The 17,101-nt window shown below is 35.9% G+C and overlaps 1 protein-coding gene across 1 annotated transcript in view; it reads left to right on the top strand.

The window, feature by feature from the left end:
- Positions 1-17,101, top strand: part of CAPS2 (calcyphosine 2) — a 153,627-nt gene that overhangs the window by 72,443 nt on the left and 64,083 nt on the right. The window contains exon 12 of the mRNA XM_066368692.1: positions 8,256-8,349. Coding sequence (XP_066224789.1) covers positions 8,256-8,349 — 94 coding nt within the window. The remainder of the gene's footprint in view (positions 1-8,255; positions 8,350-17,101) is intronic.

The following is a 17,101-nucleotide window of genomic DNA, read 5'->3' as shown; positions in this document are numbered from 1 at the left end:
ATTGAACCTGGGACTATTACATGCTGGGCCAATGCTCTATCACTTAGCCAATCAGCCAGGACCTCCTTTTTTCTTTTCTTTTTACATAACACATGACAAAATAAATTCTCAAGTTTCTATATGATCATCCCTTAGTAGAATGTGAAATGTTTCAGGGAACATGCGAACCTTCCTCCCACACATTTGTATTGAGCACCCATTTATATTCAGTCCCAAGATATACAGAAGGCAGGGCTGCCACCCCGCTAGACCCAGTGGACAGAGCAGGAGCCAAAGAGGATTACTCTCCAGGTTTATAATCTAATGAAATTTCCTTTGCTCTGTTTTGGACTTGCTCAAGACCTGTGACCATTTTCTTCATTCTGATTGTTTCTTTTAAAATGGCAATGTCTATTCTGTGTTTGTTTCACCACTGCATTTTGGAAGCACATAATCCATCTTGTTTCATAGGTTCACAGTTGAAGAATTTTGCCTTATGATGAATCATACGTCATCTCACTCATATCTCATTTAGATGAGACTGTGGACTAAGAATTTATGCTGGAATGAGTTAAGATTTTTGGGACTGTTAGGAAAGGAGTGAATCTATTTTGCATGTGAGAAGAAAATAAATTTGAGGGATAAGAAGGTAGAACATTGTAGACTGAATTACGCCCTCCAAATTCATATGTTAAATTCCTACCTTGCAAAGGTCTTAAGCTTGAGGATAGAGATTTTAAAGAGGTAATTAAGATTAAATGAGATATTACAAGGGTGGGGTCTTAAACCAGTGTGACTGGTATCCGTATAAGACAGGGGTCGGGAACCTTTTTGGCTGAGAGAGCCATGAACGCCACATATTTTAAAATGTAATTCCATGAGAGCCATACAATATGCTTAACACTAAATACAACTAAATGTGTGCATTTTATGTAAGCCCAACAGTTTTAAAATATAATGAGTCCCTGAATTCTTTTTTTTTTAATTATTTTTTTTATTTATTCATTTTTAGAGAGGATAGAGAGAGAGACAGAGAGTGATAGAGAGGAGAGAGAGACAGAAAGAGAGAGAGAAGGGGGGAGGGGCTGGAAGCATCAACTCCCATATGTGCCTTGACCAGGCAAGCCCAGGGTTTCAAACCTGCGACCTCAGCATTTCCAGGTCGACGCTTTATCCACTGAGCCACCACAGGTCAGGCCTCTGAATTCTTTTTAATAAGGTTGTTATGCTGTTGCTAACCAATGATGAATAAAGTACTTCTTACCATTATTGTGACTTCTGGTGCTGCATGGTTTTGCTGATGGCTTTGTAGTCTGGTTGATATATGGTGAGGTTAAGCTTCATGCAGGTTTTAAGACTTCTATCCGTTAAATGTGATCGTAGCTAGGTCTTAACGTTCCTTAGATGTGAGAAAGACTGCACACATGCATACGTAGAGCTAAACATTGTCAGTACAGCAATACTCACACGCTGCAGTGTGTGGTAATGTGACAGGAAACGCGTTCCAAGTTTTGACAATCAGCTGGTCCAAGGGTTGAAGTTTTTTCATTTCTCCCCACTTGTGTTTGCTTGCCAAATAAAAAAATTAAAAATTATTATTTTACTTTGTGGCTTATATAATCTTTAGATTGATATAGACTTTCACAGTCCTCTGGTATTTCACTTAAATTTTTCAAAAACATCACTGACTATTGGTATCTAGCCTCCGCTGTAATAGACATAGAAAATTTATCAGTTCCTTCAGTAATTCCTTTATATTTTTAGACAGCTGTAATTGTTGGGCTGTTACTGTCTTAAACTTTTATCTTTTTGTTTTATTCTAATTTTCTGGAAGCTTTAGTTTTCATAACTTTAAATATTTGAATGTATCATGTATTAATTTCCTATTGCTGCTGTAACAAATGACCACAAACGGTATTTTAAAGCAACATCAGTTTATTCTCTTATACTGTAGTTCTAGAGGTCAGAAATGTAAGGTCAAGATCTTGACAAGATGCGTTTCTTCTGGGGCTTCAGGGAAAAACCTGTATCCAGTGCCTTTTTTATCTTTAAGGGCTGCCTTAGAGGCTCGTGGCCTCTTCTTGAATGTTCCATGCCAGCAATGGCTGGTGAAGTCTTCCTCATGTTATCTCACCCTGACACTCTTGTCTTACATATACCTCTACTATTCTTTTATAAAGATCTGTGTGATTCATATGTATGTGCAAATAATTTTTGACAAAGGACCCGGAAACATTCAATGGAGAAAAAAGCCTCTTTTTTAAAAATATTTTATTTATTGATTTTTATAGATAGGGGATAGAGAGAAAGAGAGAGAGAGAGAAGGGGGAGGAGCAGGAGGCATCAACCACCATATGTGCCTTGACCAGGCAAGCCCAGGGTTTTGAACTGGCATCATCTGTGTTCCAGGTTTACGCTTTATCCCACTGCGCCACCACAGGTCAGGCAAAAAAAAAAGCCTCTTTAATAAATGGTGCGAAGAAAATTGGAAAGCCACATGCAAAAAGATGAAACTAGACTATAGATTGTTCCCATGTACATAAATTAATTCAGAATGGATCCAAGATCTAAATATAAGATCTGAAACAATAAATTGTGTAGAAGAAAACATAAATACTGAACTTATGGATCTTGGTTTTAGGGAAGAGGTTATCAATTAGATGCCAAAGGCCAGGGAAGTAAAAGCAAAAGTAAATGAATGGGACACTATTAAACTAAAAAGCTTTTGTATAACAATGAAACAGACAACAAAATGAAAAGACAAGCAACCAAATAGAAGATGTTTGCATATAACAGTTCCAATAATAAGTTAGTATCCAAAGTATATAAAGGACTCATACAACGCAACACCAACAAACAAACTATCCAATTAAAAAATGGGAAGAGGACATGAACAGACACTTCTCCCAAGAAGACATACCAAATGGCCAACAGATGTATGAAAAGATACTAGCTATTAGGGAAACGGATATCAAAACGACAATGAGAGACCACCTCACACCTGTTAGAATGGCTATTATCAACATGACAAGTACCAGTACCCCAACCTCCACCCTTTGTGGTATCTCCCAGTTACTATCTACTTTCTCTGCCACAGGGGCTTGGTCTCTCTCTTCTGATATCATGGATTTTAATTGCCTGGTGATGGATTCACTTAGATGAAATCACAAAATTTAGACTCTGTATCTGGCTTCTTTTGTTCAACATTATGTTTATGCATTTTATCCATGTTATTATATGTATTTATCCTTTATTTTCATTGGTGTACTGTATTTCATTGTATAAATATACCACATTTTATTTATAAACAGATGGTAGTGGACATTTGGCTCTTTATGAGTAATGCTGCCATGACATTTTGTGCTTGCTTTTTGATGAACATCTGTACTCACTTCTGCTCAGTTCATATTTAGGAGTGGAATTGCTGGACTATTTAGTATGAATATGTTCAGCTTTAAAACATATCGCAAGTAGTTTTCCAAAGTGGTCATTTTAATTAGCACTGTCATCAGTAGCAGGAGAGAGTGCTACTTGAACCATATATTTGCCCTTGCTTGGTATTGTCTATATTTTTTATTTTAGTTCTTATGGGGAGGTATTTGTAATTTTAATTTACATTTCACTGGATATTAATGGAATCTAGCACTTTTACGTATGTATATTTGTCATTTAAATATATTCTTTTTTTTTTTTTTTTTGTATTTTTTCTGAAGGTGTAAACGGGAAGAGACAGTCAGACTGCCGCATGCGCCCGCCAGTACGCCCACCAGGGGCCAATGCTCTGCCCACCAGGGGGCGATGCTCTGCCCCTCCAGAGCATCGCTCTGTTGCAACCAGAGCCACTCTAGCACCTGGGGCAGAGGCCAGGAGCCATCCCCAGTGCCCAGGCCATCTTTGCTCCAATGGAGCCTCGCTGCGGGAGGGGAAGAGAGAGACAGAGAGGAAGGAGAGGGGTTGGGGTGGAGAAGCAGATGGGTGCTTCTCCTGTGTGCCCTGGCCGGGAATCGAACCCAGGACTTCTTCACGCCAGGCCGACGCTCTACCACTGAGCCAACTGGCCAGAGGCTAAATATATTCTTACATGAACTTCCCTGCGAGTCTTTTCGGTCACCATTTTCATATTGATTGTAGAACTTGTTTATAATTCTAGTTATAATTCTCTTTTAGTTATACCATATTCCTCATGTACAAGACACACCCTTTTTCAAAAAATTTGGGGTCTATACACTGGGTGTGTCTTATACAGTGGTTGTAGATGTTTTTACTTGCATTTCTCTCTTTTTCATACGGATTAGAAGTTGTATGAATTTTATGAAGAATAAAACTTGAATTCAATAACTTTATGTAATATCATATTAAGGTAACCAATCATCATCCTTTAGGGAGGTCAGTCCTTCTTTTGTAAGTTCCATCCTCCCTCGAAAAGTTTCCTCCTACATGTCCTCCTTTTTGGTATTGGAAGACTAATCTGTAAATGTCCGTATTTGATTGATGCAGAGTCAATCCATCGTGTGTGATGTGACATATTTGTATCTAAATGAGTACTTTCTTCTTACAGTTCTTATTAAAAATTAATAGGCATGTAAACATAATTACAATATAAATATTATAAATATTTTTATTATGCATTTATCATATTATAGTATATTATTGTTGCAATGAATAAAATGTTTCTGTTATTTACAATATTGTTTTCTTCCATTTATTTTTGTCCTCCTTTTTATTGTAAAAAGTTAGTCACCTTAGTAATATATTTTTTTTCAAATTTCAGGCCCCAAAATTAAGGTGCATCTTATACATGGGGAAATACGGTATTTGTTGTACATACATTTTCCTACTCTGTGGTGACCCTTACTTTCTTTTGGTCAGAGCACTTAATTTCAGTGTAGACCAGTTTGCCATTCTTTCCATTTGTTGTTAGTTTCCTTTTTATCTTCTTTAAGAAATCTCCTACAACAAACTCATTATCTCTCCAATTTATGCCCTTTATGTCATATATCAAGTTGTTAAAAATGCTTGGTAGGTTTCTAGGCCTTTTCGTTAGTCTCATATGTCTGTAACATATTCTTGCACCAATAGTATTCTATCTGAATTAGTATTGCTTTATATTAAATACCTGTAGCTTGTTTAGCTTCAACAAGGTCTTTAATAGAAATTTTTGATTTAGCTAGTCTAATTCTATGAAAAATTCTACAGGAATATTGATTAAAATTGTTGAATTTATGGTTTTCATCCCCTCTCTCCCTTACTCATTATTCCCAGAGAAAGGGGAAAAAATTCTACCCGTACAATATAGTGCAACCCTTCCTCTTGTCTTTCCCTTAGGGGTCAGCTGTTTGCAGAAGTACACATTCTGTCCAATGCATTAAGCTTTTCAACTTCTTCCCCAGGGAAATGAGTGGGTTAGTCTGTATAATTCTAGTGTCAAGGACTTAGCTTTTTGTTGCTGCATTCCTAAGCCATGGATGCCAAAGGCTTTATCAGTAATAAATTTCATATTTTGGTCTTGATTTGCTTAATTCTTATTTCTCTATTGGTTAATACTGGGTAGATTATTGGTGCTGCTCATCAGGTACCTAAATCCAAAACATGGAACTTTCCACTTATGATATAAATGCCTATATACTTTTATATTTTGAAAGATACTCTAGACTCCTTGAAGCATTACTTCAACCTATTGCTGTTAAACTGAATTCTGTTCACCTTTGAGAAGCAGTATAATGGAATGGTTATGAGCAAGATGATTTTTTCTAGCTTTGCTGTGTACTAATTGTATGCCTCTTTAAAATTTATTTGTGAAATGGGGATAATAATACTTCATGAAGTTACAGCAAGCATTAAATGAACTGATTCACATTAAAGGGATTTTAATAACTAGTGTTATTAGTAACTATTATTAGTGCTGTTATTTTCTCAGCATTTAGAGTTGTGTATGGCAGATAATGGGCATTTGATAATCGCATTGATACTAATGGATTACACTGAACTGAGACAACCGAGCTTTTATGGCTCTATTCGATGTTCACAAACTCATTTGGTTCATCACTCATGTTGGCTGTATCTTGTTTACCTTTCAAAGAGACCTAGATTTTACAGAGGTATAACATTTCAAGATACTATTCCCCCATGCACTTACTTACTTACTATTTACATTATTGCAATGTTATTGAACCTGCAGGGAATACCATCAGGCTATTTAGAAAGGTGGGCAAAGATATATCACTGAATCTTCAGATTTCTTAGCATAAAGGAGATTGTAGTGGTAAAGTGCCATGATTTGTGCATTTGGGTTATGCTTCATATTATTAAACAGAAATTTAAGAATAGCAGCCTTTGTGAGATCATTCAGTGTTGTCTGAAGGTCATATAAATTAAGTAACTGATCTGAGTTCTCATAACTGGACCAATTTCAAGCTAAAACCTCATCCAACACTCTTTTCCACTCTTCTGTTATTTTGGTAAGGAATGTTTTGAGCTACTCCTAACTGAAAACCAAACTGATAGTAGCTTAAACAAGTCAAGATTTATTTTCCATATACAGCTAGCTGCTTAAGGTTGTTGTTGGTTTTAGTTCAGTGGCTCAGAGATGGCACAGCTCTGGGCTGGCTTCCTCGAGATTTTATTGGCCTTTCTGACATGGTTGCTTGATATCTATAGAAGCTCTAGCATCATAACCTTGCCTTGTACACAGGTGGGATTTTGCCATGTCACTTTGTTAACAGGACAAATCAAAGTCTTTCTTGGAAGTTTATTGACAGAACTGAGTCTCTCAGTCACCTAAAAAGGCCAAAAAAACAAATTCTATGGTAAAAGGGTGGCAAGGAGAGTAAAGCTAGAATACTTGTGGGGTTAGCACTGTAGCAGTGCCAGTCACAAATGTGCTATCTTTGTTCCGTATTGACTTTTATAAGCACTGTTATACTATACATTCTATCATAAGAGTTATTTATGTTTTGCATACTATATTTTAGGGTTATTTTGTATGCATCTGCTACAATTAGCAGTCTGGAAAAAAAGAGGTTTATAATTTCATTTTAATGCACTCTGTGCATTTCAAAATATTAAGAACTTTTTTGTACTTTTATTGTTTATGTCAAATGAATATAACTTTAAAAATTGTCAACAAATGTGTTTCTTAACAGGATAAGAATGCATTCTACATTCACTGAAAATATGCTTTCTCATAAAGTGCAGTTTGATGGTAGGATCATATCAAGGTAGTTATGATTTGTTTTAACTTTTTAATCTTTTGATTATAAATTGTACTCTATTTTCAAATAAAAATAACAGTAATGAGATTATTAAATTTGTGACAAACAAGTGAAAATGTAAATTTAGAAGAAACATTTTTAGGTAATGTATATCAGTTAATTTGTTACAAAAATTTTAAGAAGTATGAACTTAAAAGTATTTTAATTAGAAGTTATTTAAAATATGACCTTAAAATGACTTTCAAAAATAATGTAGAAGTGAGTTTTAAAAAGGTGTATATTACTACTAGAAGATTCTAAAACACATAAAACTTAAATGTTATGTAAGCTGCTTTATATAATTTCATGGTAATTAATGGCTTAAGCTAACAGTAGATTATTGATAGATACAAGATAACAAAGTAAATGATACTAAAATCTTTTTTCTGTTTTATAAACTTCCAATAAAACATAATGCTATTTGATATTTTTTCTGTACACTAATGATAAAGTTTTGTTTTTTTTTTAAACTGTCACGTTTGTTTAATGATTTGAATCTATCTTGGACAAAGGATAATAACTGTACATCCTTGAGAGTGCTTTCTTGCAAGCTCAACATATTTTATATATCTTTCACTTTATCTTAAAAGTCTATATCAAATTAGTAACTATGTATGCACACTCATAGCAGTGAATGATAAGTTTCCCCGTACAAATCTGACTTAAATCTACACTTGAGCAAGCTGGGGCATACTTTCCCTGTGGCTTCCCATAACGCTTGCTCATTGTCAAACACTCAAGGGAGTTCATATTATTCCTCTGATTTGATGATTTTAGCTTATTATTTTAATTAAAATCTATCCTATATAAAAATCTTTGATATTATTCTCTTTATCTAGAAATGGACATGATGCTTGCAGAGAACTGGTTGGGTTCTTTTTTATTCATGACCAGTCGCTTACAATTTATGCATATTGGCAATTTGGGAAAAATAGGTATGCCAGCCATAAAACACTGTTACAACTCTCAGGATGATTACTTCTGAGAGAAGGGAATAATTTTAAATTTTTGTCATTTAACTTCTAGAACAAATGTACTTACTTTTATTCAAAAAAACATTTATACTCATCAGCGTGGACGAAGAAAAGGAAAACAATACCAACTTGGTGATTTTTATATTGTAAGTTAAGTGTGTGCAGACAAATGTTTTTGTTCCAGATGTCAGATTTTGTGGGATCCTGTAGGGCTGCAGGAGCATGGTTTCTCATCTTCAGTTGATTTTCTCTCTTTCCTGGGCAGGTGCATTTATTTGTATGAATGGCTAATGGTTAATGTTTCCCTGGATGCTCTGCCTCTCACGTTCAGACCCTGGGGGTTTGAATCTAAGTCTAACATTTATTTCCTGTAATACCATCTTCTGCCCCTAATCAAATTTACAATATAAGCCCAGGAGGGATTGTCTGTTGTTATTTTTAAAGGCTTTACAGGGCTGTGGTCTTCTGTAAGGTGCTACTTCAATACAACTAGGGGTAATGCTCCACCTAAAATAGTCTCTTTATTTATTTATTTATTTATTATTAAATTTAATGCAGTGACATTGATAAATCAGGGTACATATGTTGAGAGAAAATATCTCTAGATTATTTTGACATTTGATTGTGCTGTATACCCCTCCCGCACGGTTAAATTGTCTTCTGTCACCTTCTCTCTGGTTTTCTTTGTACCCCTCCCCTCCCCTAACCCCTCTCTCCTTCTTCACCCCATCCCCCCTTCCCCAACCCCCCGCCCCTATTGCCATCACATTCTTGTTCATGTCTCTGAGTCTCATTTTTATGTCCCTTCTATGTATGGATTCATCTTAGTTTTCTTTCTGATTTACTTATTTCACTCCGTATAATGTTGTCAAGGTCCATCCATGTTATTGTAAATGATCCCATGTCATCATTTCTTATGGCTGAGTAGTATTCCATAGTATATATGTACCAAAGCTTTTTAATCCACTCGTCCTCTGATGGACACTTGGGCTGTTTCCAGATCTTCGCTATTGTAAACAATGCTGCCACAAACATGCGGGTGCATTTCTCCTTTTCGAGCCGTTCTATGGTGTCCTTGGGGTATATTCCTAAAAGTGGGATAGCTGGGTCAAAAGGCAGTTCGATTTTCAGTTTTTTGAGGAATCTCCATACTGTTTTCCACAGTGGCTGCACCAGTCTGCATTCCCACCAGCAGTGCAGGAGGGTTCCCTTTTCTCCACATCCTCGCCAGCACTTACTCTGTTTTGTTTTGTTGATAAGTGCCATTCTGACTGGTGTGAGGTGATATCTCATTGTGGTTTTAATTTGCATTTCTCTAATGATTAGTGATGTTGAGCATTTCTTCATATGCCTATTGGCCATCTGTATGTCCTCTTTGGAGAAGTGTCTATTCATCTCTTTTGCCCATTTTTGGATTGGGTTGTTTGTCTTCCTGGTGTTGAATTTTACAAGTTCTTTATAAATTTTGGTTATTAATCCCTTATCAGACGTATTGTCAAATATGTTCTCCCATTGTGTAGTTTGTCTTTTTATTCTGTTCTTCTTGTCTTTAGCTGTGCAAAAGCTTTTTAGTTTGATATAGTCCCATTTGTTTATCCTGTCTTTTATTTCACTTCCCCATGGAGATAAATCAGCAAATATATTGCTCCGAGAGATGTTCGAGAGCTTACTGCCTATGTTTTCTTCTAAGATGCTTATGGTTTCACGGCCTACATTCAAGTCTTTTATCCATTTTGAGTTTATTTTTGTGAGTGGTGTAAGCTGGTGATCTAGTTTCATTTTTTTGCAGGTAGCTGTCCAATTTTCCCAACACCATTTGTTAAAGAGGCTGTCTTTACTCCATTGTATTTCCTTACCTCCTTTGTCAAATATCATTTGTCCATAGAACTGTGGGTTTATTTTTGGGTTCTGGGCTCTGTTCCATTGATGTATATGCCTGTTCTTATGCCAGGACCAGGCTGTTTTGAGTACAACGGCCTTGTAGTATAACTTGATATCAGGGAGTGTGATACCTCCCACTTTATTCTTCTTTTTTAAGATTGCTGAGGCTATTCGTGTTCTCTTTTGGTTCCATATAAATTTTTGGAATATGTGTTCTATATCTTTGAAGTATGTCATTGGTATTTTAATTGGTATTGCATTGAATTTATAGATTGCTTTGGGTAATATAGACATTTTAATGATGTTTATTCTTCCTAACCATGAGCACGGTATATGTTTCCGCTTGTTTGTATCTTCCTTGATTTCTTTTATCAATGTTTTGTAATTTTCCGAGTACAAGTCTTTAGTCTCCTTGGTTAAGTTTACTCCTAGGTACTTCATTTTTTTGGTTGTAATTGTGAAGGGGATTGTTTCCTTAATTTCTCTTTCTGACTGTTCATTGTTGGTGTATAAAAATGCCTCTGATTTCTGAGTATTGATTTTATATCCTGCCACTTTGCTGAATTTATTTATCAGGTCCAGTAGTTTTTTGACTGAGACTTTAGGGTTTTCTTTATACAATATCATATCATCTGCAAATAATGATAGTTTTACTTCTTCTTTTCCCACTTGAATTTCTTTTATTTCTTCTTCTTGTCTGATTGCTGTAGCTAGGACTTCCAGGACTATGTTAAATAAGAGTGGTGAAAGGGTGCACCCCTGCCTTGTTCCTGATCTTAAGGGTATTGCTTTTAATTTTTTCCCATTGAGTATGATGTTGGCTGTGGGTTTCTCATAGATGGCTTTTATCATGTTGAGGTATGTTCCCTGTATTCCCACTTTGCTGAGAGTTTTGATCATGAATGGGTGATGGATTTTATCAAATGCTTTTTCTGCATCTATTGAAATTATCATATGGTTTTTCTCCTTCTTTTTGTTTATGTGATGAATCACATTGATTGATTTACGAATATTGTACCAGCCTTGCCTCCCCAGAATAAATCCCACTTGATCATGGTGTATGATTTTTTCCATATATTGTTGGATCCGGTTTGCTAATATTTTGTTGAGGATTTTAGCATCTATATTCATCAGAAATATTGGCCTATAATTTTCTTTCTTTGTGTTGTCTTTGCCTTGTTTTGGAATCAGAATTATGCTCGCCTCATAAAAGGAGCTTGGAAGTCTTCCTTCCTCTTGAATTTTTTGAAATAGTTTGAGAAGGATAGGAGTTAGTTCTTCTTTGAATATTTGGTAGAATTCCGTTGTGAAGCCATCGGGCCCCGGACTTTTCTTTGTTGGGAGTTTTTTGATAACTGTTTCGATCTCATTTGTTGTAATCAGTCTGTTTAGGTTTTCTGATTCTTCCAGATTGATTTTTGGAATATTGTATGTTTCAAGGAATTTGTCCATTTCATCTAGGTTGTCTAGTTTTTTGGCATACAGTTCTTCATAGTATTTTCTTACAATATTTTGTATTTCTGTTGTGTCAGTTGTTATTTCTCCTCTCTCATTTCTAATTTTATTTATTAGAGTCCTCTCTCTCTTTTTCTTGGTGAGTCTACTTAAAGGTTCATCAATCTTGTTTACCTTTTCAAAGAACCAGCTCCTAGTTTCATTGATCTTCTGTATTGTTTCTTTAGACTCTATGTCATTTATTTCTGCTCTGATCTTTATTATTTCTTTCCTTCTACTACATTTGGGCTTTACTTGCTGTTCATTTTCTAATTCTTTTAGATGCAGGGTTAAGTTGTTTATTTGAGCTTTTTCTAGCTTCTGAAAGTGTGCCTGTAGTGCTATAAACTTCCCTCTCAGCACTGCTTTTGCTGTGTCCCATAAATTTTGAGTTGTTGTATGCTCATTGTCATTCGTTTCTAGGAATTTTTTTTTATTTCTTCTTTGATATCATTCTTAATCCATTCATTATTTAACACCCTGCTATTTAGTTTCCATGTGTTTGAGAATTTTTGAGCTTTTCTGTTGTGATTCATTTCTAGTTCCATGCCATTGTGATCGGAGAAAGTGCTTGATATGATTTCAGTCTTCTTAAATTTGTTGAGAGCACTTTTGTGCCCTAACATGTGGTCTATCCTAGAGAATGTACCATGAGCACTTGAAAAGAATGTATATTCTGCTGCTTTAGGGTGAAAGGTTCTGAAGATATCTATTAAATCGAGTTGATCTAGTGTTTCCAATAAGTCTGCTGTTTCTTTGTTAATTTTCTTTCTTGAGGACCTATCTAGTGATGTTAGTGGGGTATTGAAATCCCCTACTATTATAGTATTGCTGTTGATCTCGCCCTTTAAATCCATCAAAGTCTGTTTTATATATTTGGTGCTTTTATATTAGGTGCATAGATATTTATAATAGTTATATCTTCCTGTTGGATTACTCCCTTTATCATTATGTAGTGGCCTTCTTTATCTCTTACTATATCCTTTGTTTTAAAGTCCAATTTGTCTGATATAAGTATTGCTACCCCAGCTTTTTTTTCATTTCCGTTTGCATGAAACGTTTTTTTCCATCCTTTTACCTTCAATCTATGTGTGTCTTTTGTTCGAAGGTGTGTCTCTTGTAGACAGCATATGTATGGGTCCTGTTTTTTTATCCACGCAGCTACCCTATGTCTTTTGATTGGATCATTTAATCCATTTACATTTAAGGTTATTATTGATATGTAGTTGTTTATTGCCATTTTCTTCTTTAAAGGTGTATTCCTTTTTTTTTTCTGTATTCTTTTCCCACTTTGATCTGTTTACACCAGGCCCCTTAATATTTCCTGCAGCATTGGTTTGGTTGTAATGAATTCCTTGAGTTGTTTTTTGTCTGGGAAGCTTTTTATTTCTCCTTCGATTTTAAATGATAGCCTTGCTGGATAAAGTAGTCTTGGTTGTAGGATCTTGTTCTGCATTACTTTGAATATTTCTTGCCATTCCCTTCTGGCCTCAAGTGTTTCTGTTGAGAAGTCAGATGTCATCCTTATGGGAGCTCCTTTGTAGGTGATAACTTTTTTTTCTCTTGCAGCTTTTAATATTTTCTCTTTATCGCTTAGCTTTGGTATTTTAATTATGATGTGTCTTGGTGTAGGTTTCTTTGGGTTTCTCTTTAATGGAGTCCTCTGTGCTTCTTGGATTTGTGAGAGTTTCTCTTGCATTAATTTAGGGAAGTTTTCAGCTATGATATGGTTGAACAAAGTCTCTATCCCTTGTTCTTTTTCTTCTTCTTCAGGAACCCCTATGATGCAGATGTTATTTCTCTTCATGTTGTCACAGAGCTCTCTAAGAGTTTCCTCTGACTTTTTGAGTCTTTTTTCTCTTTTCTTCTCTGCTTTCATGCCTTCATTCCAGTTGTCCTCTAACTCGCTGATTCGATCCTCTGCTCTATCTATCCTGTTTTTAATTCCTTCCATTGTGGTCTTTATTTCTGATATTGTATTTGTCGTCTCCAACTGATTCTTTTTTATACTTGCTATTTCTTTATATAGGTTTTCAAACTGCCCCTCCATTGTTGTTCTAAGATCCCTAAGCATCCTTACAATCATTATTTTGAACTCCTCATCTGGATGTTTGATTATTTCCATATCACTCAGTTCATCTCTCGAAGGTGTATCTTGTGGTTTCATTTGGATTGTACTCCTTTGTCTTCTTATTTTCTTTTTTTTTTTTTTTTTTTTTTTTTTTTTGTAGAGTTGGTTGAGTCTAGGCTTGGTGTTGTCTGCCTCCAGTTTTCAGTTGTGTTATTTCTAGGTCTTCTTGGGTTGGTATCAGCTATTATTTGTAATCCACTTTCGGATTTGGGCAGCTTTGAAGTCTTGATTTGTTTGTTGTCTTAACAGGTGATAGTCTTGTTAACTGATCTCAGCAGGGGGCTTCCTTGAAACTGTAACCAGGAATGCTGTGGGTGTAACCTGAGATACTGAAGGTCTCTTCCACCAACTAATCTCACTGGGGGCAGGGTGTTTTCTCAGCTTCAGTAGGGGCAGGTGTATCTCAGATCTCCATGGAGACCTGAGTTACTGCCCCTCCTCCCCACTTCTTGTTTTCAGCTGTGTCTTGTTGCGCTGATTGGAGCTGGATAGATGTCCGGAGATCTCTGATCCGGAAGCACTTCAGCTCTGTTTTGTGAAAGGTTCAGTCCCTCCCCCAGCTATGGCCGCCTCCAGCACGAATGAGTCAGCTTTTTTATTTCGTTTCTTGCATACCTTAGCCCCTCACAGTCTGTCCCTCTCCCTGTCCTTTCCACTTGGGAGATAAGCTGGTCTTTTGAACCTACCTTGCTACCTGGTTGCCAGGTAAGTGGCTGTGAGCAGTAGTTTCTGCTCTTTTTCCTCTGTGAAATCCTCTCTGGGCTCTCAGCCTCACCCCCCCCCCCTTCCGTTCCTGTAAGCAGAGGAGATTCAGGCACTCCTTACCAGGATTATTGTGGCTTCCTCTTTGCTCCTTGGTTTTTGAGAGCTGTTCTTGCAGTTCAGTGTTGCTTTTTCATGCTGATTTTTCCTAAATTGATTTGTATTCCAGTTTGGTGTTGAGAGCTGGGCGTCTGTGCGTCTGCCTACTCCGCTGCCATCTTGGAGCTCCACCTAAAATAGTCTCTTATCTTCTAAGGATGCATGGCTTTTTTTTTTACACATAAGGATAGTTGACTTCTGGAGCTGTAATATATTTGATAGGTAGCTTCTCCTTGTGATTTTCCCACCTGATGCAACTCCAAGCATATGGTGTGACAAAAAGATTTTTCTAGAATGGGTTGATCATAGATAATGTTACAATTTGTATTGTGCTCTTACCCTTTAAATCATTATATTCACATGTTATTTCGTGATTAAAGTGCAGCAGTATCCACAGTGATCATTCATGTAAAAAATATATGCATATTCATAGGCTAAGCATTGGAGAGAGAACCATTGCCTGCTATTGTTGAGTTTAGTCTGATTGGAAACATTGTCAAATAGGAAGGGAAATGATTCAGCTTTGTGGGATCAAAGTAGCTTCCTGAAGAAAGTGCCATCTAAACTTCACCTACATTCCCACCAGCAATGCAGGAGGGTTCCCTTTTCTCCACATCCTCGCAAGCATTTATTCTGTGTTGTTTTTTGATGAGCGCCATTCTGACTGGTGTGAGGTGATATCTCATTGTGATTTTAATTTGCATTTCTCTAATGATTAGTGATGTTGAGGATTTTTTCATATGCCTATTGGCCATCTGTATGTCCTCTTTGGAGAAGTGTATTCATTTCTTTCGCCCATTTTTGATTGGATTTTTGTCTTCCTGGTGTTGAGTTTTACAAGTTCTTTATAAATTTTGGTTATTAACCCCTTATCAGATGTTTTGTCAAATATATTCTCCCATTGTGTAGTTTGTCTTTTTATTCTGTTCTTATTGTCTTTAGCTGAGCAAAAGCTCTTTAGTTTGATATAGTCCCATTTGTTTATCCTGTCTTTTATTTCAGTTGTCCTAGAGATAAATCGGCAAATATATTGCTGCAAGAGATGTCAGAGAGCTTACTGCCTATGTTTTCTTCTAAGATGCTTATGGTTTTACAGCTTACATTTAAGTCTTTTATCCATTTTGAGTTTATTTTTGTAACTGGTGTATGTTGGTGGTCTAGTTTCATTTGTTTTGCAGGTAGATGTCTAATTTTCCCAACACCATTTATTAAAGAGGCTGACTTTATTCCATTGTCGCTCTTACCTTCTTTGTCAAATATCAGTTGTCCATAAAGCTGTCGGTTTATTTCTGTGTTCTGTTCCATTGATCTATATGCCTGTTCTTATGCCAGGACCAGGCTATTTTGAGTACAGTGGCCTTGTAGTATAACTTGATATCAAAAGTGTGATACCTCCTGCTTTATTTTTTCTTATGAAGATTACTGAATCTGTTTGTGTTCTTTTTTGGTTCCATATAAATTTTTGGAATATGTGTTCTATATCTTTGAAGTATGTCATTGGTATTTTAATTGGTATTGCATTGAATTTATAAATTGCTTTGGGTAATATAGTCATTTTAATGATGTTTATTCTTCCTAACCATGAGCACAGAATATGCTTCCACTTTTGTGTATCTTTCTTGATCTTTTATCAATGTTTTTTAATTTTCCAAGTCCAAGTCCTTAATCTCCTTGGTTAAATTTACTCCTAGGTACTTCATTTTTTTGGTTGCAGTAGTGAAGGGGATCATTTCCTTAATTCCTCTGACAGTTCATTGTTGGTGTATAAAAATGCTTCTGATTTCTGAGTATTGATTTTATATCCTGCCACTTTGCTGAATTTATTTATCAGGTCCAGTAGTTTTTTGACAGAGACATTAGGGTTTTCTATATACAAAATCATATCATCTACATATAATGATAGTTTTACTTCTTCTTATCCAACTTGAATGTCTTTTATTTCTTCTTCTTGTTTTATTGCTGTGGCTAGGATTTCCAGAATTATGTTGAATAAGAGAGGTGAAAGGGGGCATCCCTGCCTTGTTCTTGATCTTAAGCAGATTGCTTTTAATTTTTGCCCATTGAGTATGATGTTGGCTGTGGGTTTGTCATAGATGGCCTTTATTATGTTAAGGTATGTTCCCTGTATTCCCACATTGCTGAGAGTTTTGATTATGAATGGGTACTGGATTTTAAATGCTTTTTCTTCACCTATTGAATTATCAAGTGGTTTTTCTCCTTCTTTTTGTTTATGGGATGAATCACATTGATTGATTTGTGAATATTGTACCAGCCTCCCCAGGATATATCCCACTTGATCATGGTGTATGATTTTTTTCATATATTGCTGGATCCAGTTTGCTAATATTTTGTTAAGGATTTTAGCATCTACATTCATCAGAGATATTGGCCTATAATTTTTTTTGTGTGTGTATTGTCTTTGCCAGGTTTTGGAATCAGAATTATGCTCACCTCAAAAAAGGAGCTTGGAAGTCTTCCTTCCTCTTGAATTTTTTGAAATAGCTTGAGAAGGATAGGAGTTAGTTCTTCTT

The sequence above is a fragment of the Saccopteryx leptura genome, chromosome 2 (genome assembly GCF_036850995.1).
Source record: "Saccopteryx leptura isolate mSacLep1 chromosome 2, mSacLep1_pri_phased_curated, whole genome shotgun sequence".
Taxonomy (NCBI): domain Eukaryota; kingdom Metazoa; phylum Chordata; class Mammalia; order Chiroptera; family Emballonuridae; genus Saccopteryx; species Saccopteryx leptura.
This window is presented reverse-complemented; position numbering and strand designations above follow the sequence as displayed.